Source organism: Peromyscus leucopus, chromosome 7, assembly GCF_004664715.2.
Source record: "Peromyscus leucopus breed LL Stock chromosome 7, UCI_PerLeu_2.1, whole genome shotgun sequence".
In the NCBI taxonomy this organism is placed as follows: Eukaryota; Metazoa; Chordata; class Mammalia; order Rodentia; family Cricetidae; genus Peromyscus; species Peromyscus leucopus.
This window is the reverse complement of record NC_051069.1, coordinates 50,395,638-50,423,268: the sequence shown is the minus strand read 5'-3', so window position 1 is coordinate 50,423,268 and position 27,631 is coordinate 50,395,638. Positions and strand designations below refer to the sequence as shown.

The window sequence follows — 27,631 nt, the reverse complement described above, 5'->3', positions numbered from 1 at the left end:
CCTGGCTCTGCCTCCCGAGTGCTGGGATTAAAGGCGTGCGCCGCCGCCGCCGCCGCCGCCGCCGCCGCCGCCGCCGCCGCCGCCGCCGCCGCCACCACCACCTGGCCATTTGGAAGTTCTTAATCTCCATCCCTCACTCACCCCTTGGCTTCTCAGAGAGGCTGGTTGGTGTCCTGGTTCCCTAGCTTGAGTCCCAGCCCTGGAGACAGGTGTGGATTTTGTGTGGAATGATGTGGGCTGTGGGCCTCTAGCCCGCTTTATTTCTTCCTAAGAACCTTGTATTTAGGAAGTCTCTGCCACTGGGAAGGCTGCTGGTGAGCTCATGAGATGCGGATCTGGGCTCTCAGACAGCGAGGCTTGCTTTGAGGATGTGCAGGGCAGCCCAGCTCTGGGTATTGGAGACACTGGCATCATTAGAGATAACTCGTCCTTTTGTTTGCTTTGTCCACCTGAATCAGAAACATCTCCATGATAGTTAAGTCTGAAGGAAGAAGGCCCAGGGAGAGTGCACCACAGGCTGCCTAGATGTGGTCATTGGCAAGCTTATGGTGCCTCCTGAGTCAACGTGGGGGGCCTGTCTGTGGCATCTGAGGATGAAGTTTAGGCAGCTGCTGTTGTTTCCAAGGCAAGCCCATGACCTCTCCTCCACACTGATTGTGGTAAGCTGCAGTTGACAGTAGCTGCTATGAAGACAGAGTACACTGGGCTGGTGCTCCCTTGACGCTGTAGCTCACTGAACACCTAGATTCTTGTTGGTTCCAGGTGATCCGTTGTTTTTTTCCCCCTCTCCTTTCTCGTTTCCTCTTCTCTCACTTTCCTTCTCACAGTGTCTCTCAACTATGTAGCTGAGGCTGGCCTTGACCCTCTACCTTCCAAGTGCTGAGATTACAGGCTGCTGCCACCTCACCCAGTTTATGCAGTGCTCTGTGGGAACCCAGGGCCTCCTGCATTGCTAGACCAGTGCTCTCCATCTGAGCGCCAGCCTCCTTCCAGTAAGGTTTTATTAAAGAACTGTCAGTCAGCTGGGCATTCAGAATACAGTGCAGTGAGTTGTTTTCCTCTTTTCAGTATCTTTGTGGACTTGTAGATTTGTATTTGGCCGTCCTGAACCCCTTTTCTGTATGGTTTTGTAACTTGTATGTAAAAACATTCAAACAAAACGGGTTCAGGTTCGAAACAGAGAACTTCCTGTCCCAGTAAGCGTAGCCGAGGTTGCTCACTGACGGTGCTGAGCTTGCCTGGAGTCGACTGTGTACCATTTGTAGGTTCTGTCCATCCCTCAGTTGTTCAAATTCTCCCATTTTTATTTTCTTTGGTGTGTATGTGTATGTGTGTTCATGGGTTTGCTCACTCAGATACATGTGAAGGTCCAAGCCTAGTGTAAAGTTATCACCCTCAGTTGTTTTCCACCTTAGTTTCTGAGGTAGTCTCACTCACAGAACCTGGAGTTTGCTCTTTCTGCCAGACTGGCCTGCCAGCGTCAGGAATCTGTCTCCCCTCCCAAATGCTGGGGTCACAGACGTGCACTGCTGTGCCTTTCTTATGTGGGTGCTGAGGATCCGAACCTAAGTCCTCATGCATTCACAGCAAGCCCTTGACCCACCAAGCCATCTTCCCAGGCCAATTCTTCATTTAAAAACATAATTTATTGTGTGTATGTACGTTTGAGTGCAGTATGTTCGTGTGCATGCCTGTGCATGTGGATGCAGATGGCAGAGATGGCAGAGGAGGATATCAAGTGTCCTGTTCTGTCACTCTTTACCTTATTTCCCTTGAAAAGGGTTTCTGAACCTGGAGGTAGGCTGGAAGCCAGCAAGCCCTGGGGTCCTCCTGTTCTCACATCCTACAGCAGGGGGTTTGTAGGCGGGATAGCTATGCCCCAGCATCTTGCATGAGTGCTGGGCTCCACTCTGAGATCCTTGTGCCTTGCATAGCAAGCACATATATCCAGTGACCATCTCACTCAGCACCTCCTTTATTTTGTTTATTTTTTTAGTTTTTTTTATGATGCATTTAAGACCAAGGAGCAGAGTGTTGCCATCTTACAAAGTTATTTGGAGTTCAGTATTTATTTGCAGTTCTTCTAATTTGAGATGTTTGCTTTGTTTCTGAGACAAGATGTCATTAAAAAAAAAAAAAACCTTTATTTTATTTTTGTGGGTATTCACTTGCACGTATGTGTACCATGTGTGTGCAGTGCCTGCAGAGGTCAGAAGAGAATGTTGAATCCCCTGGAACGGGAGTTACAGGTGTGTGAGCCACCATGTGGGTGCTGGGAACTGAACCTAGGTCCTCTGTAAGAGCAGCAAGTGTTCATAAGTGCTGAGCCATCTCTCCAGCCCGATTGTTTTTCTTATTAACATTGATTCTGCTTTATCCCAGTGATACTTTATAGTGTCTCCTAGGATGAAAAGTTTGTGGCTAGAATAAATGCTACATTAAAGTTTAGCATTAGTAGTTGTTACCTAAGAGCCATCTACTAGGAGACAGGAGAGCCACCACCTCTGTAGGAGCAGCAGTTAAGGCCATTGACTCACCTCACAAGTCCCTCTGTCCCCAGCCTGCAGGCAGTAGTTTGCCTTATCTGTCACTGACCTACCGTCTGACCCAGTAAAGGAGATAAACACTGGACAAATAAAGTGGCACATACTTGTTTAACTAAATGACTGAGGCCTGCAGAGGTGGCTCTGTTGGTAAAGTTCCTGCAAGGAGAAACTTGAGTTGGGTCCCAGAACAAGTGTTTTAAAAGCTAGGTGGGGCCGGGCGGCGGCGGTGGTGGCGCACGCCTTTAATCCTAGCACTCGGGAGGCAGAGGCAGGCGGATCTCTGTGAGTTCGAGGCAGCCTGGGCTACCAAGTGAGTCCCAGGAAAGGCGCAAAGCTACACAGAGAAACCCTGTCTCAAAAAAAAAAAAAAAAAAAAAAAAAAAAAGCTAGGTGGGGGTGGAGGCATATCTCAGTGGTTAAGAGCAGGAGTGTCGCCATATGTATGTTCACAACCATTTACAACTCCAGTTCCAGGGGATCTGATGCCTTCAGCTGACCTCTTTGGTCACCAGACATTTACATGGTGCACAGACACATGTGTGGGCAAAACACATATGTCTGTGTACTACGTTTGTGCTTGCTGCTGCTGCCTGAGGAGGCTGAAAGAGAGTAGATTTCCCAGAACTGGAGTTACAGAAGGTTGTGAGCCACCATGAAAATGCTGGGACTTGAACGGGGGTCCTCTGAAAGAGCAGCACATATTCTTAATTGCCAAGCTACCTCTCTGGCCTTCTTCTTAAACGTACTTCTGTTGTTGTTGTTGTTGTTGTTGTTGTTGTTGTTCTTCTTCTTCTTCTTCTTCTTCTTTTTAATGGAAACAAGCCTTTATTAAGTAACTTTTAATATCAGAAAAAATAAAACATAAATGTACTTCTTAAATAGAAGCTTCATGATCGTGCATTCGTGAGATTTCACAAAGATTTGGCTTGATTGATAATGCTGTATATGGGACTTGGGGTGACAGCCAGCTACAGCTGAGGTATTTCCTTTGCCTGGCAGAATCCAGGCTGTGGTTGGTTTCCTGGTCTTTGGATTTGTTTATAGTTACTTGCCACTGGCTGTGCTTTATCAGAAATACCTGTTTATTATGCAGTAAACGTAAACTAATGGGGCTGGTGTGATGGTCCAGTGTGTAAAGCACTTCTTGCCGAGCCTGATGACCTGAGTTTATCCCCAGAACCCACATGGTGGAAGGAGAGAACCAACTCTGACCACCACAGGCACACTGTGGCATGCATATGTGCCCACCTCCCTTCCAGTTTCACCAAAGACACACAAAATAAATAAATAAATTAAACAACTAGTGGTGTGCACTATTGCACACATGTATCCCCAGCATTTGGGGAGGCTAGGGCAGGAGGGGGTGGGTTGAAGGTCCACCCAAGGGAAATTGGCAAGATTTTCTCAAAATAAAAAGTGAAAAGGTGTCTACGGCCATACCACCCTGAACGCGCCCGGTCTCGTCTGATCTCGGAAGCTAAGCAGGGTCGGGCCTGGTTAGTACTTGAATGGGAGATCGCCTGGGAATACCGGATGCTGTAGACTTAAATAAAAAATTAAAAAAAAAAAAAAAAAAAGTGAAAAGGGACCAGGCTGTGGTGGCGCACAGCTTTAATCCCAGCACTTGGGAGGCAGAGGCAGGCGGATCTCTGTGAGTTCCGAGGCCAGCCTGGTCTACAGAGCGAGATCCAGGACAGGCTCCAAAGCTACACAGAGAAACCCTTTTTTAAAAAGAAAAGAAAAGGGGCTGGGGACACGACCATTGTAGAGCACTTGCTCAGCATGCCCACAGCCCTGGGTTTCATTCCCAGTACTGCACACCAGGAGATCTGTCATGAGTTTCTCAAAGGAGCACAAATGAGCTCCAGGACAGCCATCTCCCAGGTTTCCTTTCCCCTCCAGGCAGGGTTTCTCTGTGTAGTCCTGGCTGTCCTGGAACTCACTTTGTAGACCAGGCTGGCCTTGAACTCACAGAGATCCTCTTGCCTCTGCCTCCCAAATGCTGGGATCAAAGGCGTGCTCCACCACGACCTGGCCTGTCTCCCAGCTTTAGCTCTGTCCAGTGCCTTGCAGTTTTACTCATCCTTTTGTATTTTCTCTTCGGAGTATTCCCGGGAAACAATAGGCTTGTAGTAATTTTAACCATGTATTTATCTGAACTAGGCATAAGCAGGTAGATTAACATATTCCTCCCCTTCTAACAGCTCAAGGCATCAAAATACCATAATTATTTTTTCGCTTTTTTTTTCCTTTTCTTTTCTTTTCTTTTTTTTTTTTTTGAGACAGGATTTCACTGTGTAGCTCTGGCTGATCTGGACCCTGCTTTGTAGGCAAGCTGGCCTGAAATTGAGCTGTCCACCTGCTTTTGCCTCCTGGGTTGCTGGTTTAAAGGTATCTTATTTTTTTTTTAAGATTTGTTTTAATTTTTTATTTATGTGTGTCTCTAGTTATGTTTAGTATGTGCATCTGTGTGCAGGTGCTGTGGAGTCCATAAGAGGGATGTCAGGTCCCCTGGAACTGGAGGGAGATGCTGAGAGCAGAACTTGGGTCTGTTGTTTTATTTTGCTTTTTGAGACATAGCCTTGGCTTCCTGGTATGTAGATCAAGCTGGCCTCAAACTTAAAGACCCCCTGCCTCTGCCTCCTGAGTCTTGAGATTAAAGGCGTGCTCCATTATACCTGGCTCTAACTTGGTCTTCTTGAGAACAGCAACTGCCAAGCCGTCTAGTCCCTAGTTATCACATCTAAGCATTAAATTAAAAAAACCTCTCTTTTTACTTTCGTGTATGTATCTGCTGACCTGTATGTGTGTGTGTGGGTGTGTAGATAGTAGGAGAGGATAGGTGTTTGTGGAGATGAGAAGGTCGCCTAGGCTGGAGTTAGAGAAGGGTGTAAATCACTGAATATGGATTCTAAGAGTTGAACTCCAGGACTCAACAAGAGTAGCCAGTGCTCTGAACCATAGTGTCTCTCCAGCTCTCGAGTATGGTTTTTGAGATAAATTTTCACTTAACCTAGGCTTGCCATGAACAGGATCCTGATCCTGCCTGTACCTCCCAAGTGCTGAAATTATAGGTGTGCGTAAGCATCTTATCCAACACAGCTATGTATAGTTGACTTGTAGTTGAGTTCCAATCTCTTCTTTGACATGGGAAGAACCTGGATCAGCTGATCACAGCAACAATTGTGAATAGGAGCTGCTGACACTTAGGGGTCAGAGGGACTTGGGTTTCATTGCTTACGTAGGCTGGTCTGCTTAGTTTTTCGGGATGTTGAACTTCTAACTTGGCAGTGTTTGGTAGGTAGTCCTGACGCCCTTTGGGAAGGTCTCTGGCCAGTCTTGGCAGTTTGTCCTTGCAGCTTATACCTTTTGAGAGTTGTGCCTACCATACAGTCTTTGTTGGAACACTGTGGTTGGAGGGCTCCTGGTGTGATGGAGCACAGTGCCGTGGAAGGAATCAGCCGTTGGATGGTGCACAATTGCAGGCTGGACAGGCTGTTTGTAGGGTGCCGGAGTGGGGTAGGTTGTAGTTTGCATGTGTTCAGAGAGTTTTTTGCCCTGCAGACTTGAGTTACACACTTGGGTGCCTTAGCTTTTCCAAAGTTGAGTCCATGGGGGTATCTATTTGGTGCACTTGTTTCTACCTTTTTGCTTTTCCACATGTTACTTTGTCTTTTAATTATGTTAATTTTTTATTGCTTGGGGGCGGGCACATGCCATGCCTGAGGAGGTTCAGAGGACTATTTGGGGGAGGAATTGTTGCCCTTATCCCTTGAGCCATCCTGCTGACTCCTCCTTTTAGAAAGGTTTTTCAACAGTTCTGTACATGTATATAATATATTTTGATTATTCCTGCTGAATCCCTTTCAACAAGTCCCCTCTTGCCCCAGGTTTTTTTTTTTTCTTTTTCTTTGTGTGTTATTGTTTTGTAGCCCATTATCCCTAATTAGGGTTGCTTGTATATGTGCGAATGTGTGGGGGTGGGGGTGGGGGTTGTTCCATACTGGAGCATGAGCGACTTCACAGTGGCTTCCTTCCTCCCTGAACAAAATGACTGTCTCCCTCAGCAACTATTAACTACCTAGAGCTCCTCAGCAAGGGTGGGGCCTCATAAGCTCCTCCTTCACCCATGCTAAAATGTTGATGAAGCCCTGCATAATGTAGCTCCTGTGAGGCTAGCTACTGCTGCTATGAGTTCGTGCGTGCAGTGGCCATGCCGTCCAAAAGACACGCTTTCTTTCACAGTACTCCTGCTGCATCTGCCGCTCTCCATGGTCTCTGCTCTCTCTCCTGTGATGTTTCCGGGACCTTGTAGTGAGTGAATAGATGTTCCATTTAGGGTACTCACGCAGTAATCTCTTACCTTTAGCATTCGGACTGGTTATATGAATCTGCATTAACCCAGGCCCACTGCAAACAAGGCTGAGAGCTCTCCTTGTTTGTCTGTGTGACAGAAGCTCTTTAGGACCGTTTGTCTGTCCCTGTAGAGTCCTGTGGGTCAGAGCTCCCACGTTTTTTTCCTTCTCTAAACGCTTAGAGTTGACATTTTGATCTCTTTGTGTGTGTGTGTGTGTGTGTGTGTGTGTGTGTGTGTGTGTGTGTGTGATTTCTTTATGTGCTTGATGTGTATGCATGTGTGTATGAGAGGAGAGGACCCAGAGGAGGAAGATAGTGTGTGTCCTGCTCTATCACTCCAGAGACCTTAGTCCTTACACAGGCTCACTCACTGAATCTGGAGCTAGGCTGTAAGCAGAAAGCTGTAGCCATCCTCCTGTCTCTGACCCACACACTGCTGGGATTACAGACTTACATGAGTGTTGGGGATTTACCCTCTGGTGCTCATGCTTGCTTAGCAAGTGCCTTTATCCAGTAGGCCATCCCCTGCTCTGTCTGTCTATCAAGATAAGAGTTTTGCTCGGTAGCCTAGGCTGGCCTCAACTTTTTTACATCCCTTGGCCTCTGCTTCCTGAATACAGGGCTACAGGGGAGTATTGCCATTTCTAACAAGCAGTTTTCTTTTCTTTCTTCTTTTTTTCTTTTTGAGACAGGGTTTCTCTGTGCAACCCTGGCTGTCCTGGAATTTGCTCTGTAGACCCAGTCTATCCTCTATCACACAGTACTCCTTCTGTTCCTGTCCTCACAAAGTGCTAGGATTGTACAAGAATAGCACCCATATTTTGATGAACATTTCTACTTGCAACATTTTTCGGTAGCTTCTTAATCTTATGTCTTACTTATTTGATTTTTCAAAAAAAATTTTGTTTGAGACAGGGTTTCTTTGTCTAACAATCCTGGCTGTCCTGGAACTCTAGACCAGGCTAGCCTGAAACTCACAGAGAGCCTCATGCCTGTACCTCCTGAGTGCTGGGATTAAAGGTGTTCGCCACCATCAGCTGGCTGATTTTTCAGATTTTTGTATTGCATTTATTTACACAGGGAGAGATGTGCTATGGCACACATGTGGTCAAGGGACAACTTGTGGATCTATCCTTCTACTGTGTGGGCCCTAGGGTTTAAACTCAGGTCATCAGGCTTGATGGCAACCCATCAATCCATCTTGCCAGTCCTCCTTCTTTGTTTTTCGTTTTGTCAGGATGTTGCCTTGTAGCTCATTCTGGCCTTGAACTCTAGACATCCTACCTGGATCACTTATGTGTGCCATGATGCCCTGTTACATTATGTTTTGAGTTTCCGATTTAGTGCTGGGATAGCACCCAGTGCCTGCAGTAGTAAAGCTAAGCACATGCTTTACTACTGAGCAACCTCTGTTTCGTCTGTCTCCTGCTTCGGTTTATTTATAAAGCCCAGCATGCTTGGGTGGCGGAATATAGGCAGTGAAATGAGCATGTGCTTAGCTCTATGAGTCTCTGTGGTCGAGTCTGGAACTTCAGACTAAGTAAAATTTTGATTTCTGTGACAAATGCCTCTAATCTAGCACTTGAAGGTAGGGTAGAGGAGAATCCAGAATTGAAGGTCATATTCCCCTGTGTAGCAAATTCAAGACCAGCCTAAGCTACCAGAGATCCTACCTTGAAAAACCAACCCTGGGAGGGAGATAGCCTGATGGATAGGAATGCTTGCTGCACAAGCATGAAGATCTGGGCTAGAATTCCCAGTGTCCTCGTAAAAAGCTGGACTGGACATGGCCTCAAGAAGGATGTAGCCCTACTATGTAGGTGGGGCAGAGACAGGAGGGTACCAGGGGCTTTCTGAGTGCCAGCACAGCTCTAGGTTTGGTGAGAGGCTCTGTTGCAAGGGGATAAAGTGGGGAATGATAGAGCAGGACACCTAAAGCCTTCTCTGTCCTTTCACGTGTACCCACAAAGACTTGTGTGCATGTACCACACATTTGCAAGATTGTCAGTGGTAGAGCATATGCCCATAGGAATGCTCTAGAACTGCAGAAGAGTCCAAGCTAGGCTTGATGGTGCACACCTGTACTCCTGGCACTTGGGCAGTGGAAGCAGAAGGATTTAGACTCTGGAGCCAGCCTGGGTTGCATAAAATCCTGACACCCTCTCTGCTGCCCCCCAGCATGCTATATAGGAAGAAATGAAACATGGGCAAACAGAAAACCCTCAGTGTGTGGCTGGATTCAGATAGGTCTTCTGGAATCCTGCTGTCTTCCTGTGAAGGGAAATTGGAGTGAGTTGCTTGGCTACCTGGGAAGACAGATGTGTCCTGCTGTGATCCAGCCCTTTGTGAGCTCTAGCCTTCATTCTTACTACCAAGTATATGGCTGTTGAGAGCACGTGTCTCTGGGGTATTTAAAACTAAAAAGTTTTTCTGGTCTTATAGATAGTTGAAGTATTGGTAACACCAAGGAAAGCTGTCACAATTTGAAAAGATATCCAAGACTGATTTCCAGACACTACAAGAAAAAAGGAAGGAAAAATGGTAAGACAAATTTTTTCTTTGATCATAGACACTATTTTTTCACTTATATACGATACCCATAGCGTGTCCCCAAAGCATTTGCTGCGGTTAACATTTTGTCTTAAGACATTTTAAATTCTTTAAAATAATTACGTGTCACGATGTGAATACAGTAGTCCCCCCTTAGCCGTGTTCTTGCTTCCCGCGGATTCAGTTACCTGCGGTCCACCGCAGTCTGAAAATATTAAGTGGAAATTTCCAGAAAGAAAAAAAAATTGCTAAGTTTTAAATTGTGCGCCATCCTGATGCCTGCGTCATTCACCTCACTTCATCTCATCACGTAGGCATTGTACCATCATCACTTCATCACAAGAAGAAGAAGGGTGAGTAGGATGGGCAGCTACTTGGAGGGAGATCACATTCACATTCTGTCCCGTCTAAGCCCCTCCTGTGCCCACTGACTGACCAGTTAAAGCACCTGTGTGCCTAGAGGTTAAACCCAGACCACATTTGGATTTTGGTGCTGTCCGCGGTTTAAGGCATCCACTGGGGTCTCGAAATGTGTACCCCGCGGATAAGGGGGGACTACTGTAGTATAGCGAGCGATACGTAAAGTACCCCATGTCTGCTGCTGCTTGAGAGTCTCCTCTCAGGCTGTGGGCCATATTCCCACCATCTGTCTTCTGTGAAGGATGGACTGGTACTAAGTGGTGAGGGGTGGGCTGCTGGCTGTCCTGGCGTCATTTTTAGCGTAGTTTTCGCATTTCCAGCGTCCCATGAGAATTTTTGTGAACGATGATCGCCATGTGATGGCAAAGCATTCTTCAGTGTACCCAACGCAAGAGGAGCTGGAGGCCGTACAGAATATGGTATCTCACACTGAGCGGGCCCTCAAGGCTGTCTCTGACTGGATTGATGAGCAGGAGAAGGGCGGCAGCGAGCTCGCTGAGGCAGAAAATATGGATACGCCCCCAGATGATGAGAGCAAAGAAGGGGCTGGGTGAGTCTCAGGGTTCTCTCTCTCTCTCTCTCTCTCTCTCTCTCTCTCTCTCTCTCTCTCTCTCTCTCTGTGTGTGTGTGTGTGGGGGGGGGTTGAGGAAGGCTCAGGCCTTTTCAGGCAGGGTCTCATGTTGCCCAGACTTGCTACCTCACTATGTATTGAAGGCTGCACTTGAATTCCTGATGCCTCCTGCCTCTATCTTGCCTAGCTCTTGTAGGGTTTTTTTGTGACAGGATCTCATGGGATAGCCCATGCTGACCTTCAACTTACTTTGTAGCCCAAGGTAGCATCAAAACTACAGAGGTCCTTCCTTCTGCCTCAGCCTCCTGAGTGCTGGGATTACAGGTCTGTGTCACAGCTAAGCTAGCATCTCTCCTAAGAAGTGACAGTCTCCTTGGGTTCTGGCTAGGTTGGCTTCCCATTGAGCCCGACTTTTGTCTGTCTCTCAGGGAACAGAAGGCGGAACACATGACTAGGACCCTGAGGGGCGTGATGCGGGTCGGCCTGGTAGCCAAGGGTCTTCTGCTCAAGGGGGACTTGGATCTGGAGCTGGTTCTGCTCTGTAAGGAGAAGCCCACAACTGCCCTTCTGGACAAGGTGGCTGACAACCTGGCCATCCAGCTCACTGTGAGTCACCGTCACCACCACCACCACCACCACCACCACCACCATGCCAGAGGGGGTCCTAGCGCTTGTGGAGAGGATGGTCAGAGGAAGAGAGGGCCTGTGTCATGTGCCAGGGAGCACCCCTTATATCTGCCATGTGTTCACCTTGATACCAAACAGGTCACCACAGAGCCTTTGAGGGCCTGTGGGAATCACCCACTGCTTATAGTGGTTCACAGTCTCCTAGTTGTTAGTGAAAGCCTTGTGCCCGCACGTGTGCAGCCTGGGCTACTGGGCTAGAATAAACAGTACCATGTGTAGGCTGCATGGGAGGAAGGGAGGAAGGAAGGGCATTAACCCTTCGTGGGTCAGACCTGGACATACTTAAAACTCCACCCATTTGGCTGCAGCTGGAGCTCAGTGGTAGAGGTCAGAGAGAGAAAGAAGAGGGAAAACAGTGGTCATGGTAGTTTATACCTGTAATCCCAGCAGTTAGGAGGCTGAGTCAGGAAGATTATGCGTATTCAAGTCCAGCTTGGGCTATAGAGTAAGACCCTGACTCAAAAAAACACCTCAGTCATTTCTTCCGTTACTAAAATATTGCATAACTAATGGTCTTTGATGCTTGCTGAACATTTACTGAGCCAGACTCCAGGTCAGATGTATGTGTATCTGCCTCCCCCACTTTCTTCGAGAGTTTGTCCATTATGGCCCACCCTCCCTGCCCTGACTTTTTTTGATAGAGTCTCATATAGCCCAGGCTGGCCTTGACATCATTATCTTCCTGCCTCCAGAATGCTAGGATTATAGGAATGAGTCTTCCTGACCAGTTGTGGCTAATCTCATACTTGTCTGAGTGATAGGGGTGATGTGACTGACATTCAGGAGCTGAGAAGCTGATCCCAGCATATGCCCCTGGGGGGGGGGGGCGCAGCCAGAGACAGCAGAGCTTCTTTACTGTCGTACTCTGAATTTCTAGAAAAGTTCTCCTGGATTTAACTTAAAAGATAAGCATACAGAAATTTCAGGTTGGTTTTAAGTATTGTTACTTTGCAAAGAAAAATGCCTTTGTATGTCAGTAAACATTCCATTTTGGGTACATGCTCTGGAGAGGTGTGAATTGAGATCTGGAAGAGCAGCAAGTGCAGAATGTTAGAAACTAGAGAGGAACTGCCACAGGTCAGACTCTCAGATGGTTTCTCACCGCTGGGATTTCATGATTACTATTGTCTCTTTCTAAAGAGTGCTATGTGGAGCACGTTGGTCAATATTTTGAAAGAAAGAGCTTTGGGATCTCTAGGGGTGGTAATGGATCTGGTGGACGCCTCACAAGGCGTGCATAGAGCTGTGGTTAGCGAGCCTGCCCAGTCCAACCCTAGTGTGCACACAAGGGTGCTCATTCTGTCAGTGCTTCCTGACAGCCGAGAGCTCCACCCTCTCTGGAGAGAGACAGGGAGAAGTGAGGCACTCCTTCCCCAAGTGAGTGGTTGCCAGGGATGCTTTGAACACCCTGTGTGACACGGGACAACCTCCTCAGCAAGAATTCCCTGATCCAGAGGTGAGCCATGCTGAGGTCCATTTCCAGGGCACAGGTCCTCTCTACAGTATATGTATGCGCTTTCCTTTTTTTTTTTTTTTTAAAAAAAAAAAGATTTATTTATTTATTATGTACACAGAAGAGGGCACCAGATCTCATTACAGATGGTTGTGAGCCACCATGTGGGTGCTGGGAATTGAACTCAGGACCTCGGGGAAGAGGAGTCGGTGCTCTTATTAACCTCTGAGCCATCTCTCCAGCCCGCACTTTCCTTTTTTGAGACAGGGTTTCTCTGGGTAGTCCTGGCTAGCCTGGAACTCACTCTGTAGCCCAGGCTGGCCTTGAACTCAGAGATCTGCCTGCCTCTGCCTCCCAAGTGCTAGGATTAAAGGCGTGCACCACCACTGCCTGTCCCACTTTACTTCTTTTAACAAAAATAGTTTAAGAGAATGAATTTTTTTCCAATGAACAAGAATTAGCTTATAAAGAAGTTGAGTGTGGACTGTTGAGCCCCCTGTAGACCTGCTTTGCAGGACACACATGATTCCTTGTCTCTCGCTGCCTATAGGCTAGAGTAATGCATGTGCTTCTCTTCCATGTTGTCTGCTGACTGCTTCTCCCAGCATGAAACTTGCTGAGGCTGTGGATCCTCCTCTGTCATGGGCTTTGTTCTGTAGCCTTGAAGTGTGTGCATGTTAGTCCATGTTAGAAATTAGAAGCCCCAGCCTTGAGCCAGCACTAAGGCTGAGACAAGAGAGCCACTGTGCAAGACGAGCTTGTCTCAGAAAATGACAAAAAAGACCTGGTTTTCTCCAGATAGGCTCTCCCTTGTATCCCAAACTGGCCTTGCGTTCAGTCTCCTGCCTCAGCATCCCGAGTGCTAGGGTTATAGACATATGACTTCCTGGTTGGCTAGCTGTTGCATTTATTTTATTTTTACACTAGATTTCACTCTGTAGCTGTGACTTGCCGTGAGCTTGCTCTGTAGGCCAGGTTAGCCTCAAACAGCAGTGTCCTTTTGCTTTTGTCTTCAGGGTGCTGGGATTTCAGGCATGTACCCTGATGCTCAGGCTTGAATTTCATTTGGTTTTTGTTTGTTTTTAAATTAACATTGATTGTTTTTGATGTCATTGTGCTACCCAGGCTTGCATTAACTTCCTGGGCTCAAGTTATCTTCTGGTCTCAGTCTCCCAGTCTCAGCCGCTGGAATAGCTGCCTGCCACTGCATTAGCTCCTTTCACTTCTCTGCCCTTGGGGTAGTCCTGTTCTGTGGCCTGGGTTAGCGTTGACTTCATTATCCTGCCTTAGTCTCTGTAACTGCTGGGATTATAGGTATGAGCCACCTCATCGGACTCCTCCCTTTACATTTTAACATTCTTGGTGGAAATAGCTTCTCTGGCTACAGGGTTAGAGGCCCACCCAGTATTCATAACCTGAGACCCAACGGAGTTTGTCAGGATTGTTGATTGCCTTACAGAGAAAGTGTTTTGAAAGCTACCTTCTTTTCTCCTCCTCCAGACTGTAACAGAAGACAAGTACGAAATACTCCAGTCTGTGGATGATGCTGCGATTGTGATAAAAAACACAAAAGAACCCCCCTTGTCCTTGACCATCCACCTGACCTCCCCTGTTGTCAGAGAAGAAATGGAGAAAATATTAGCCGGAGGTAGGGAGGCCGAGAGAGGCCAGCAGAACATTGCAGACTTGGTGTTCCCTCTCGCTCAAATGTGCTATTCAGTTTTAGAGTGTTCTGATGAGAGGGTGTCAGTGTAGTTCTGACTGCCTGTACTCTAAAGTCATGTCTCCCCTTGGCCTTGTGTTCTTGGGAGTTGGACTCAGCAGTGGTACTAAAAGTGAGTAGCACTTTGCATAGGGAGTGCACATTTTGTTTCTCATGCTCCTTGAATGGTCTTGAACCTCCTTGTTGAACTTGTTTTCCTCTGAAAAAAAAGTGTGTCCCCAGGAATCTTCCAGTGTTGCAGTGGTTAGCGGCAGCCAGATGGCTTCTCTATGAACGGCACGTAGGGGTAGCGATCCCTGCGGCACAGCCTGGGTGGTTTCCTTTGGCCTCTCTCTCTGCCTGTGGCACTCTGTGAGCTTCAGAGAGTCCAGGAGCTGCAGCAGAGTTTGGGATAAGGTTTTAACCATTGTGCTGTCTTCCAGCTCAGTCTTTGCACTTCAGATGCCAAGCTGGTACTTAATCTCCATACAATTCACGATCTCTCTGCAGCCCTCCTGGACCTGCTATCAGGCCTTATCCAAATCCCTGAGAGCCAAACGACAGCCTAGCTGTACCGCAGCGGAGATAGACTTGTTGATTTCCCTTTGGCACATGTATCTGATGCCAGTGACCAAAGCCCTCCACTTAGCTTATCCACTCAGGGACGCTGGACCTTTGACCAACAGGACTCTCTCTGTCAATGCCTGGGGCTAGGGCAGTCCTGCCTGGTGGGCGGAGGTGGTCCCCTGTGCTTCAGGTGGATGCCTGTTTGTGAGAAGCAGAGAGGGAGTTCATTTCCACTCCCCCCACCTTTTTGTTTTTTTTGTTTTTTGTTTTCCCCTATTGTAAATTCCAGCCTAGCTAATTTATGGGGAAGAAACAAGGGAACGGGTCTCTGAGAAGATAGGGTCAGCCTATCTATCTTTTCCCTTCCCCGCCAATTATGCCTTTAGAGTAACTTTTCTTTTTTGATTTTGGTTTTTGTGTCTGTGGTTTAAAATTTTGGAGAGGGCCTCCCAGTTTCTCTGACTTCCTCTCAGAGCAGAGATGATGGCACTTTATTTAGCCTCTCCTTCCCTTGTCCAGGGTGGACACAAATTGAGACTGTGGGAGACTCAGCTGCCCTTTAGGAAGCTGCCACACCCCTTTGCACCTGACAGAACCCCTTGGTCAAACTGTGCCTTGTCTTCTTATTCCATCCATGAATAGAAACGCTATCAGTCAACGACCCCCCGGATGTTCTGGACAGGCAGAAATGCCTTGCTGCCTTGGCGTCCCTCCGACACGCCAAGTGGTTCCAGGTTTGCATTTTGTTCTTCTCTTTGTCTTTCGGTAGAGAATGCCTAAGTTTGACAACATGGCTAACTTTGACGTAAAGTGTCCGTAACATTGACTGTAGTAGCCGTGCCGGTCTTGTTAGCACCTGCAGCCTGCAGCTGCTAAAGGAGCGCGCCTAAATCAATTGGACTTGACACCCCTGAGGAGGAGGCTCCCGCTGAGCAGTGGGCTGCTTTGCACTAAGAGTAATAGGCTCCCTTCCACATGGCAGGGAGCTAGCTCAGTGCTGGCCACACACTTGGTGGCTGTGCACCCCTGCAACCGTTTACCCTTGGCAAAGCAGCACCATGAGATTCGTGTTGTTGATGTTTGCCTGCTGTCCTCCGGGGTGCCCTGAGTGTGAAGAGACTGCGCTTTCTTCCTCTAGGCCAGAGCCAATGGGCTGAAGTCATGTGTCATTGTCATCCGTGTCCTAAGGGACTTGTGTACCCGAGTGCCCTCCTGGGGTCCCCTCAGAGGATGGGTAAGGCACATTATGATTAGAAGTGGGGGTAATGTTTGTCCAGGCAGGTCCTTTCAGAGTGTGGCCTTCACATAGCTTCATGGTATTGGCTTGGGTGGCTGTTGTGATCCATCAGACCCTGGGTTGGGATGGAAGCAAGACAAGGGCCTTCTTGGGTGGGGGAGTGGGTGGGAGGAGCAGTTCAGAAAGGAGGTGGGAGCTGCCTGGGCAGTCCACTGTGACTAGTCATGTGAGGAGAGGTGTGCGGGTGTTCTTGAGTAGTTTGCCACCCACGGCCTGAGGCCCGTTTCCTCCTCCTCCTTCTCCTCCTCCTCCTCCTCATTTTATTTTTTAAGCTACCTGTTTCTTAACAGCCCACTATTAAGAGGTTACAGTTTAAGGCTAATTACCTCAGTCCTCAGTGTTGTCCTTGGCCCATACCGCCTTTATGAAAGCCCCTTCCTAGATGTCTGATGTTGGACTTTGACCTCACTGGCTGGCTTTCAGTCTCGGGACTCCTAACCCCTCTAGCCAGTGATAGGGCTTCCTAGGGTGTTTCCTGCGACTGGGTGCTCATTGTCCCTCTTGCCTTTTAGCCGCTGGAGCTGCTGTGTGAGAAGTCCATCGGCACTGCCAATAGGCCCATGGGTGCTGGCGAAGCCCTGCGAAGAGTGCTGGAGTGCCTGGCCTCCGGCATCGTCATGCCAGGTTGGGGCCTTGTGATTTTCAAGGGACAGAGAGAAAAGGACAGGGATGAAGGCCTCACCGCCACTGCCTCACTGGTCCACTGACTGGGTTAGGGATACAGCAGCTCCACGTCCCCCTGCTAGGGCCAAAGCACGTGACTACCCTCTTGCACCATCATATCCAGCCCTGTGCCGGGTCCGCAACCATGAATGGGGCGGACCCAGGGCCAGTGGTGACCCACTCCCACGTGACTTTCTTCCTCTGAGACACATATAATTTATTTCTGTCTAAGGCTGGATGCCGAGTGGGTCACCGAGCTCGGTGTGTTTTCCAGAGCTGGGTGTGGATGGGGTGCGGGGGGGTAACACACCTGGTTCCCTCAGCCAGCAACTCTTATGAGACGACAAGGGATAATCCTCTGCATATCTTCCTTGTTTCCTGCCTTCAGATGGTTCTGGCATTTATGACCCTTGTGAAAAAGAAGCCACTGATGCTATTGGGCATCTAGACAGACAGCAACGGGAAGATATCACACAGAGTGCGCAGGTATAGTCGTCGCCATTGCCAACGTGAGCCCTTACCCAGTCTGCACTCACTGGCTCCAGTTCCATTACTGGGCATTTGAAGGGCAGCCCCTGGATCATAGGCTCAGGTTGGGGACCAAGGCAAAGGCATGGTGTCAGATACAGGGAGCCCCAATCTGGGCTGCTGCTTTGTTCTGGTGCCACATGTGACTGTCTGCCTCTCCTCCTGCTCGACTGCCATGTTGGCGCGGCGAGGTCAGTGGGCCGCAGCTTTGCTGTGAGAACTGCTAGAGGCTCTTCCCCTGCAGCTCTACCCCTTGGCTCCATGTGGCAACCAGCCCCCAGGTTGGGGTCTCCTGTATTCTTCTTGAGGGGGGTGGTCACAGGCTGGCACTCCCCCACAGCAAGGCTGGGCCAGAGCTGTCAGGCCCTGCCCTGGCTGTCAGGGGACCCCCTTGCTGACCTAAGGGAGACTCTTAGCAGCCCCCCAGTCCCACAAGCTTCCACCCCATCTCAGAAGGCATTAGTGAGCGCACATGTGGTCACTGTGGCATGAGGCAGCCGAGTCAGACTCCTCTTCCCCTTCTCTAGCATGCTCTGCGGCTCGCTGCTTTTGGTCAACTCCATAAAGTCCTAGGAATGGACCCCCTGCCTTCCAAAATGCCCAAGAAACCAAAGAACGAGAACCCAGTGGACTACACTGGTAAGGACACATGGGCACTCATGTCTGGGTTCTCTCCAGAGTGCTGTTTGCATGTCTCAGCTGCTTCTACCTGGTCTCCTTTCAGTTCAAATTCCCCCCAGCACCACCTACGCCATCACACCCATGAAACGCCCCATGGAAGAGGATGGGGAGGAGAAGTCTCCCAGCAAAAAGAAAAAGAAGATCCAGAAGAAAGGTAAGAGCGTTCCCTGGCTGGTGCCCACTTTCTTCCATCTGGCTCAGTCACTGGACATCTGGATGGTTTTGCCTTTTTTTTTTTTTTAACAGAAATATTCCTTGAAGACCATACTAAAAGCCTTATCTTACTTTCTTACTTACTTACTCATTCATTCATTCATTCATTCATTGATTTATAGTCTGCATATGTTTAAAAAGAATTTCTCTGGGGTGTGAATGTGCATGTACCATGGTGTTCATGTCGAGGTTAGAGGACAACCTTGGGTCTGTCCTTGCTTTCTACCTTGTTTTAGACAGGATCTCTTTGTGGTTTCCTGCTGAGTAGGCCAGGCTAGCTGCCCCACAGGGGCGCCCCCCCCATTCTTGTCTAGCCATGGGAGTGCGAGGATCACAGATGTGCCCCTGTCCCGTGTGGCTTTATGTGAGTTCTCAGGAGCTGAACTCTTGGGCATTCACAGTAGGTCCTTTGGCCTCTTAGCCATCTTCCCAGCCTTTGATTTTTTTTTTTTTTTTTTTTTTGAGACATGTTCTCTGTTATTGTTGTGTAACTCTAGTTGCCCTTGAACTGCTGTGTAGACCAGGCTGCCCTTGATATTTAAGTGTTGTGAAAACCTAATGTCCGGGACTGGTGGCTCACATCTGTGATCCCAGAACCCATGAGGTTAAGGTGAGAGAACTGTGACTTCCAGTCCAGACTGAGATTCAGAGTGAGGAAGATGCTTTCTCACCCCCCTCCCCACGACCCCCGGACTAGTAACCGGCACAGGTGCAGTGGGAGGGTCCCGGGGTGAGTTACACTTGCACTGGCTTCGGGAACGGCTCAGGCAGCTCACTTGCCCCAGAGTCATGTAGCAATCTCCAGGCTTTGGCTTTTCTGGGCTCTGCACGTTTCATCCCTTTTAACCTTGGTCTCTTTTTAGAGGAGAAGGCCGAACCTCCCCAAGCTATGAATGCCCTGATGAGGCTGAACCAGCTGAAGCCGGGGCTGCAGTACAAGCTGATCTCCCAGACAGGTCCTGTTCATGCCCCCATCTTCACCATGTCTGTGGAGGTAGATGGCAGTACCTTTGAGGCCTCAGGGCCATCTAAAAAGACTGCCAAACTACATGTGGCTGTAAAGGTAAGTGCAGGTGGATACTCTTTTTTTCAAACAGAAAATGCACTTCCCACGTAGGCCTCAGTTTGCAAGCTGACAGTATGAATGAATCTCAGAAAGGGTGTAGAAACAGAGGTAGATAGAGTTTTGATCACAGCTTCAGAGGCAACCTGAGAAACTAAGGGGCGGGGGACCTTTGCAGGTAGCTAAGATTGTGCTACAAGTTACCTTAGGAAGTTCTGTGGGGTGTGGGGAGGACCTTTGTAGGTGGTTCCTTAAAAGCCTTCTATCATCTGAGCCCTGGGTCTGTCTGCTCCACAGGTGTTACAGGACATGGGCTTGCCAACAGGCGCTGAAGGCAGAGACTCCAGCAAAGGGGAGGACTCGGCTGAGGAGTCAGATGGGAAGCCAGCCGTAGTGGCTCCACCTCCTGTGGTAGAAGCTGTCTCCAACCCCAGTTCTGTCTTCCCTTCAGATGCCACGACTGAGGTGAGTGAGCCTGTGGTGGGTGCTGGGAATGACGCTGCATGCATGGTGGGCCATATTACCAGGACAGAGCAGGTAGTCACTAGTCCTTATGTGCAGAACAGAGCCAGGCATGTCCAACATGTGGCCTAGCCTGAAATCCTGAAACCACTTCAGACATTCTGAGTTGTTTTGCAGTTTTCTGTAACCGGGGTGCATGGTTCTCAAACTTGAACTTTTTTTTCTCTCCATTTTATATTTTATGTATGTGAATCTTTGGCCTGTGTGTATGTCTGTGCAACACATGTGTGCAGTGCCCTCAGATCTCTTGGAACTGGAGTTAAAAGAGGTTGTGAAGCTAGGTGGTTGGTGATGCATGCTTTTAATCCCAGCACTCAGGAGGACAGCCAGGGCCACACAGAGAAACCCTGTCTTGAAAAACAAAACAAACAAACAAACAAACAAACAAAACCAAAAGGTTTGAGTCACCATGTGGGTGATGGGAGCCAAATCCATGTCTTAAGAGAGCCGCCAGTACTTTTAACCACTGAGCCATTTTCCCTCTTTGAATATAATAGACCCTGTAGCAATTTCATTTTATTATTACTATTTTTATTACATTCATTATTGTGTGTATACACACCTGAGGGCACACATTTAGTGGTCATAGTATAACTTGTAGGAGTCTGTTTTGACTGAGCTTGGATCATCAGGCTTGGTGGCAAGTGTCTTTACACATTGAGCCATCTTGCCGGTCCCTGTGTGTGAGCTTGGTTGGTGTACAGTAATGTTTTGCAGTATCAGAAGTTTGGACTCACCTGCCAGATCTTATAGCCAGTCACCTGCAAAGGGAGCAGCTGTGGAAGTTGTGGTGCTCAGAACCTGTACTCAGGGAGCCAGAATGGTGTGGGTGGAGTTGGTTGTATCACTGAGACATGTCAGCTGCCATGCACACAGGATGGTCCAGATCTAGAGGCTCAAGTGAGAGGCCTTGGCTCAGTGGCTGTTTGGCTTCTGGGTGGTGGTGGAGTGCCCAAGTCTAATTTAGTGGGGTTTTCTTTGTGCTTTCCCTGAGGACGTCAAACAGCAGGGGCCCATATTGACTAAGCATGGCAAGAACCCAGTTATGGAGCTTAACGAGAAGAGGCGTGGCCTCAAATACGAGCTAATTTCTGAGTCGGGGGGCAGCCACGACAAACGGTTTGTTATGGAGGTGAGTAATCAGGTGGCTAGAGGGAGGCACCTGAGCTTCCTGGGAAAGAAGTGCTCTGGGAGAGGCCTGGGCCTCTGCAGAAAGGCTTTAAATTAAGCTCCTCACACTAGAGGAGGTGCTGGGTTCACTCAGTCCCCACACACTGTTTTTTCCACAGGTTGAAGTGGATGGTCAGAAGTTTCAAGGTGCTGGTTCAAACAAAAAGGTGGCAAAGGCTTATGCTGCTCTTGCTGCGTTAGAAAAGCTTTTTCCTGATGCCCCCCTTGCCCTTGAAGCCAACAAAAAAAAAAGAACCCCTGTACCTGTTCGAGGTGGACCCAAATTTGCTGCCAAGGTGAGAATTCAACTTTGAGCCCTCTGGCCTCAGGTAGGAATTTGATTGATCTGAGGATGGGGTGACCCCACTCCTGTGCACTCTCTTTCAGCCACACAACCCTGGCTTTGGCATGGGAGGCCCCATGCATAACGAGGTGCCTCCACCTCCCAACCTTCGAGGCCGGGGTCGAGGAGGGAACATCCGTGGGCGAGGACGAGGGCGAGGATTTGGTGGCGCCAACCATGGAGGAGGCTACATGAATGCTGGTGAGGGTCTCCTCCTTCCTGTCGCCCATGTATGGCACACTCCAGGGATGACTGTGTCCCTCTCCTTGGAAGGAAGGGGTAGATGGGTGCATATCTACCCTGCAACCTGTCTGCTGTCTTGCAGGTGCCGGATATGGAAGCTATGGGTACGGCAGCAATTCGGCCACGGCAGGCTACAGTAAGTGTGCGTTCTCTCTGTCTGCACTTGGGAAGCTGCGGCGGCAGCAGCGGCGGCGGCAGCGTAGTCTGGGTCTGAGTTAGGGTAGGTTGCTGGCCTCAGCATCTCTGAGGTTCAGGGCCACCAGCCGTACCTTTTTGCGGTGATTAGGTTAGCCCCGGCCCTCAAGTCCCTGTCCCCAAAGTGTGTCCAAGCTGTCACAGTTTTAATGCTAACACACCCTTGAGTACCGCCTAAGTTCCTTTGAAGTCGGCTTTTTAAATTTCTCTGCTTTAAGCACCAGTCTTTGAGAATGCGCCTTCCTGCCCGTGCACTGCTCTTTGTCTTGAGAAGGAGCCTTCATTGGGGGGTCACACGAGCAGAGAAATCTAAAACCTGAATTTCAAATGTGGCGCTCTGTGCCCTTTTTCAAAAGAATTCTAATTTCTTCTCTCTGCTCTGTCTCCCCCTTTTGTAGGTGACTTTTTCACAGACTGCTACGGCTATCATGATTTTGGGGCTTCCTAGAGCGTCTAAAAGTATTGACACAAAATCAACTTTTTACTCCAATTTCCTCCAACTCCAAAACCCAAAGTGTCCGTGCTGTGTCCCTGTGCTTCTCTGGGGTTCTCAACCGTGGCTTTCCACCGCAGCTTGTCTGAAACTGTTAGCCTGCAGACTTAAGACAATGGCAGGTTCTATCATGAATTTGCCTTTGAACTTGGTCATTTCGAAGTACACACTAAGTGGAAAAACCCTTTTCTCAGATTTTTATTTTTATTTTTGTGCAGCCTCGCACAGAATTCAGAATTCTAGAGCCAGCGTTGTTCAGCATCAAGGCAAAAGCCCATCTTTGCTTTGTATGGAAAGCATTCCTTTATTTGAAGAGACAGATAATGGCACGTTTTAATCTACCTTTGTCTTAATTTACAGCAGGTTTTGTATGCATTTTTCACAAATTTCCACATCTGATTGATGCCTTTGGCAGTGTTGAAAACGGTTTCAGTACATGAGAATCCAGAGCAACTGACTTTTTCTTGCCTTTTTAAGGAGCATGTAACCTGGGATGGCCAGGACTCGCGTAGAGCAGGGCCTTCCACCTTTTGTAAATGCTCTGGTGGGTCCTGGGCTTAAAGGGGATTCTGTGGCTGCTTTAGTTAAGAGCGTGAATTTGCAAAGGCATCAAAACTGCGCTTCCGTTACCTGTGTGAGAAGTAAGACAGGCTTGAAAGGAGAGAATAACGTGAAATTTTGCAAGTCCCGATCACAGCTGTTAATGCATGGACTTCTGGATTGGGTTTGGGTTTATCTTTTTCACAGTGGGCCTTTAAAACTGAGCTGGAAGAGGCCCGCACATTCCCAGTCCCCCCCCCCACCCCCTTTAGCAAAGAGCTGGCTTTGACCCCACCAGGGTCTACACTGCCAGGCACCTAGAAGTTTGTTCCCATGTGTAAAGTACAAGGCCCCTTCTCTCTGGTGGGGATCCTTGTGATACTGCGGTTAGGCCTCTGTCTGCTCTGTAGTCTTTGCTGCAGATCTGCCCCTGCTTTGACTTGCAAGATTTGATGTTTATTCAGACAAAAAAGTGGCCAAAATGGTTATCGTGTGACTTGTTCCCCAAGGTTTGAAAAGTCAGTGGAACTTTCTAAGACTTTGCATGATGTGTTTTATTTTATTTTTATTTTTTAGAAAGTATTGTTTGCGAATAATGTCTTTTTATACCAGGAAATAGTTCTGAATGACGTTGAAAACCTACCTTTTCCTTATTACTATTATTATTTTTTAAATGAATACATGTTAAAGTCATGAGCCCTCCGTCCTGGCGTCTTCATTCATGCCCGGCTTCAGGCAGGCAGCTCAGTCGCTCAGCATAGGACCCTGGGGAAGCCAAGGCAGGGGCCTGGAGGAGGTGCTGGGGTTGGGGTTGGGGTGATCTGGAGCCCTGGGCTTCCCAGTATCCTCACTGAGCCTCCATGTGTTTGCTTTCTTGCATTGTGGGACCCTTCCTCCTCTGTAGTGTTGTGGCTGTGTGATGGGGTGGGAGAGACCTGTCTGAAGACAGGCTTGCACAGGGGCATTGCCTCTGCCAGTGCTTGTGCCAGCAGCTGGGGGAGCATCAGCATGGGCGTGGGCTGTGGACCCACCAGCGGGTAGAGGGAAGGCATGGTGCCCTTAGTTCTCAACCAGGGAAGCAAGGTCAGGCTGTGTGAGAGCACCCTTCTCCCTTCTGCCTGTCTGGGGCCTAATGGGATTCACTGGGCTACAGGTCTGCATGCTGGGGCTACTTTGGGAATCCAGGCTTCTGGGAGCTCCAAGGCCCCTGTTGAGCACTGGAAAATATCCTGGCTTCCCCTGAGACTGGAGGTGGGAACTCCCTTCTGTAGTGGGACTGAAGTGATGCCTTGGCCAGCCCTGTTGTCTTCCTGCTCCTGTCAGCTCTCCCACTAGGGAGCACGCTGATAAACCCAGTGGTGAGAAGTGGGGGGGCCAGAGACCAGAGCGGCCACAGTGCTAGCTCACCAGTCCTGCCACTGAGGCCCCGTTCAGACCCTGAACCTCAGTCTCAGCCTGGGCTTGCCTTCCCAGGAGACGGGGGACCCACTCTATGCCTTCAGTTGTGTTTTTCACACTAAGGAGGGAGGCCGGGCAAGTGTCTTGAGTCTCAAGTCACTGTCTGAAGAGCAGTTGGTCTTTGAAGACCATGGTGGTCTTAGAGACCTCATGGCAAGGCATCTCCTGGGGTCCCCAAGGCTTGTGCCTGTTGAGCTCATTTCCTGCACGGAGGGAGGGGGGGGCTCACTGCTTCTGGGTGCTTTGCTTTTCCTGTCACCGTTGGGGACATCTGGGTAGCCGTCAGCTAGTCCTGAATGTCATCCACGCTCGGAGCCCATCTCATTGTAATGTTGACATCTGCAAAGCTGCTGTCGTGCTGCTGCTTGGCAAAGACCCCTTGTCATCAGCTGAGGGTGAGTGGAGCTGAAGGCTGGGCTGGCTTAAGCCAGGCTGCCTCGACCAGCAGAGCCTCGTGCTCCCGTCTGTCCCTCGCTGCTCTGAGCAGTAAGCTGTGGGCCAGCCTTCAGGGCCCACGACTGCTGCCTTCCCCCCTCCCAGCCCTCCCTCCCTCGGGGACCCTCCACCTGACCTGCTGCTTCCCTGTTTAGGTCAGTTCTACAGCAATGGAGGGCATTCTGGGAATGCCGGTGGTGGAGGCAGCGGGGGCGGTGGTGGCTCCTCCAGCTACAGCTCCTACTACCAAGGAGACAGCTACAACTCACCAGTGCCCCCGAAACATGCTGGGAAGAAGCCGCTGCATGGGGGCCAGCAGAAACCCTCCTACAGCTCGGGTTACCAGTCCCACCAGGGCCAGCAGCAACCCTACAACCAGAGCCAGTACAGCAGCTACGGCACGCCGCAGGGCAAGCAGAAAGGCTTCGGCCATGGGCAGGGCAGCTACTCCTACTCCAACTCCTACAGCTCCCCTGGTGCTGGGGGGGGCTCCGACTACAGCTACGACAGCAAGTTCAGTGAGTTGGCTTTCAGCGCCCACTTTCTGCTTGGGGATGACGGCCGCAAGCCCGGCGCTAGCCAGGAGCTGGGAGGCGCTCTGGGAGAGTGAGTGTAGGGAGAAACCTGGACGCGGGGTCTCTGCCCCCATGCTGTGGCTAGGCACCAGGGCAGATGCTGCAAGGCTGCCTCCTGGGACTTGTCAAGGGCTGCATTCCATCCAGCTCCTCAGTGAACCAGCCCCATGCACTGGCCTCCAGGCTTCATGTGCACTGTCGCCCAGCAGGGTTGAGTAGGTGTGAGTTTGTCCTCCTGACAGAAGAGCAGTCATCACAAAGATTGGGGGCTGAATAAGCTGTGGGATGGGGGGCAGATGAGAGCATTGTGTCCGGGGGAGAAGAGGCAGTTGGGAAGGTGAGACAGGTGGACTTCAGAGTGGGTGAGTCATCCTGACCGGGGCAGAATGACTGTGACAGGGCTCCCCACCCAGGCTCCTCCTCGCCTGTCTGAGCTGCCCTTGGCCCCAGGCCCCACTCACACTGTTGCTTTGTTTCCTCAGACTACAGTGGTAGTGGAGGTCGCAGTGGCGGGAACAGCTATGGCTCCAGCGGGTCCTCCTACAGCGCGGGCTCACATGGGGGTTACGGCGGCGCAGGGGCCGGGGGCGGCGGCTCTTCATACCAAGGCAAACCAGGTGGGCCCCACAGCCAGTGCTCCCCAGGGGCCGGGGCCGTGAGCGGCTGTGCCAGTGACTGCTGCTGCTGCTGCTGCTGCTGCTTCCCCAGGGGGGCTGGGCTGGGGCTCTGGCCAGAGACCTCAAGTCGCCTCATTCTTCAATGCTGGCAGCTACTGAACTGACCTGGGGGGCTCCTATCTCTGGTCAGCCAGTCAGCACTTGACGTCGGCCCCTAAAGGCAAAGTTGCCCCACCTCTTGGGGTAGTAGCGAGTGGTAGTAGGCCAGTGTGACAAAGCAGGGCCCACTGGACTGCCACCCTGGGGACAGTAGTGTGTGACTGTCGCCCAGACCTCTGTGCTAAGCTCCCTCCCTCCATCTTGCAGGAGGCTACTCATCACAGTCGAACTACAGCTCCTCTGGGTCCAGCCAGAGCTACAGCGGCCCTTCCAGCTCCTACCAGTCCTCACAAGGTGGCTACAGTCGGAACACAGAGCACAGCATGAACTACCAGTACAGATAAAGGCCCAGGCTGCCCGCCCTCCCTCACCTTCTGCACCTCTGCCTCCAACTCGTCTCGGGAGATTGTCTGCACATCACAGTCGCCGTGTCCACCGGCGCAGCGCCCACCCGTCCACGTTGCCGATGTTGCCACGCTGTGAAGTGTGGTGGTCCCTGAGACCCGTGCCGTGACCCCTGTTTAGCTGTGTCCGGGACTCCGTGTCTTCAGTGGTTTGTTAGTTGCCATTACACCTTGTCTGAGTAGTGTTGGAGTTGTTGCCTTGCGGTATCCCTCTGTCTGTCTCTGCCCGGTGTGAGTGCCATCGGGCGTCCTTAAAGAGTTGCAGAAGGGACACGGCATCTGTTACTGCTTTTGTGAAGTGAGTTCAATGAGCTGGCTTTATTTTAATGCTTTAGTGTTTCAGTTTTATAAGTGAAAATTTTATTTTAAAAACCAGTGAGAAAGAGTGGTTCGTTTTGTTTTTGTTTTGTTTTGTTGTTTTGTTTTGGTATGTCTGGATCATTCAGGCAGTACATTTGAGTTCCGCTGAATGTAGACAAATAAAGAAAAACAAAACTGCGCTTGTCGCAGGCCTTGCGGCAATGTTTTCTCTTTGGATGGTGTTTCTGCTTCAGGTCATTATTCACCTTATATGGCCCTGGCTAACCTCAAACTTGCAGCAACCCTCCTGCCTCAGCTTCCCAAGTGCTGGGGTAACACGTGTGAGCACCATACCCAGCTTTTTGATGAAGTTTGAAATGTCATCTCACACCATGGCAGAGCAGACTGTCCCTGTAAGACTGTGTAACTCAGTTGGGAAACCACAGGCTGGGGCTGGGTGAGGTTTCCTAGGCACAGTCCTGCCTAGAGGTGCTGTGGAAATGGGAGAGCAGGGCTGAGACTTCCTAAGGGCAGTGGTCGTCCCTGTCAGAGACCTCCGTCCCCAGGTGAAGTCCTGCACTCGAGGGAGGGTGCTGCCGAAGCCCCTGTGGCCTGGAGAGGCATTGGGAAATGCTGCCTGCACCTCTGTCAGGGAAGGCCTTCTCACTCTGACCCTGCCCAGACTGGGATTCCGGGGGGCGGGGGGGGCACCTCCACTGCTGCCAGCCCCAGCACAGGTGTGACACCCTCGGCCAGTGCCCCCTTCCACCACACACACACACACACACACACACACACACACACACACACACACACACACACACGGTGGCTACTCCAGGCTGCTACCTCAATGCAGGAAGTCGGCCAGTGAGATGGATCT

At 49.9% G+C, this 27,631-nt stretch overlaps 1 protein-coding gene and 1 non-coding gene across 15 annotated transcripts in view; both read left to right on the top strand.

The window, feature by feature from the left end:
- Ilf3 (interleukin enhancer binding factor 3) overlaps positions 1-26,988 on the top strand; it is a 41,799-nt gene extending 14,811 nt beyond the window's left edge. Inside the window, exons 1-21 of one of the 14 annotated variants that reach the window (XM_037207708.1) lie at positions 8,003-9,247; positions 9,345-9,443; positions 9,767-9,805; positions 10,178-10,422; positions 10,872-11,049; positions 14,084-14,231; positions 15,495-15,586; positions 15,991-16,086; positions 16,662-16,773; positions 17,201-17,298; positions 17,868-17,979; positions 18,065-18,175; positions 19,098-19,297; positions 19,595-19,762; positions 20,814-20,951; positions 21,109-21,285; positions 21,377-21,533; positions 21,658-21,711; positions 24,852-25,214; positions 25,754-25,888; positions 26,255-26,391. In XM_037207708.1, coding sequence (XP_037063603.1) covers positions 9,441-9,443; positions 9,767-9,805; positions 10,178-10,422; positions 10,872-11,049; positions 14,084-14,231; positions 15,495-15,586; positions 15,991-16,086; positions 16,662-16,773; positions 17,201-17,298; positions 17,868-17,979; positions 18,065-18,175; positions 19,098-19,297; positions 19,595-19,762; positions 20,814-20,951; positions 21,109-21,285; positions 21,377-21,533; positions 21,658-21,711; positions 24,852-25,214; positions 25,754-25,888; positions 26,255-26,391 — 2,763 coding nt within the window. In that variant the 5' untranslated portion in view covers positions 8,003-9,247; positions 9,345-9,440. Of the gene's footprint in view, positions 1-8,002; positions 9,248-9,344; positions 9,444-9,766; positions 9,806-10,177; positions 10,423-10,871; positions 11,050-14,083; positions 14,232-15,494; positions 15,587-15,990; positions 16,087-16,661; positions 16,774-17,200; positions 17,299-17,867; positions 17,980-18,064; positions 18,176-19,097; positions 19,298-19,594; positions 19,763-20,813; positions 20,952-21,108; positions 21,286-21,376; positions 21,534-21,657; positions 21,712-22,168; positions 23,500-24,851; positions 25,215-25,753; positions 25,889-26,254 lie in introns of those variants that run through there. The other 13 variants (XM_037207709.1, XM_028872454.2, XM_037207711.1 and 10 more) reach the window with 13 other exon arrangements.
- On the top strand, positions 3,973-4,091 carry LOC114695307. The gene has a single exon (XR_003734827.1). It is a non-coding gene; the product is annotated as a 5S ribosomal RNA (ribosomal RNA).
- Positions 26,989-27,631: the final 643 nt, after the last annotated feature.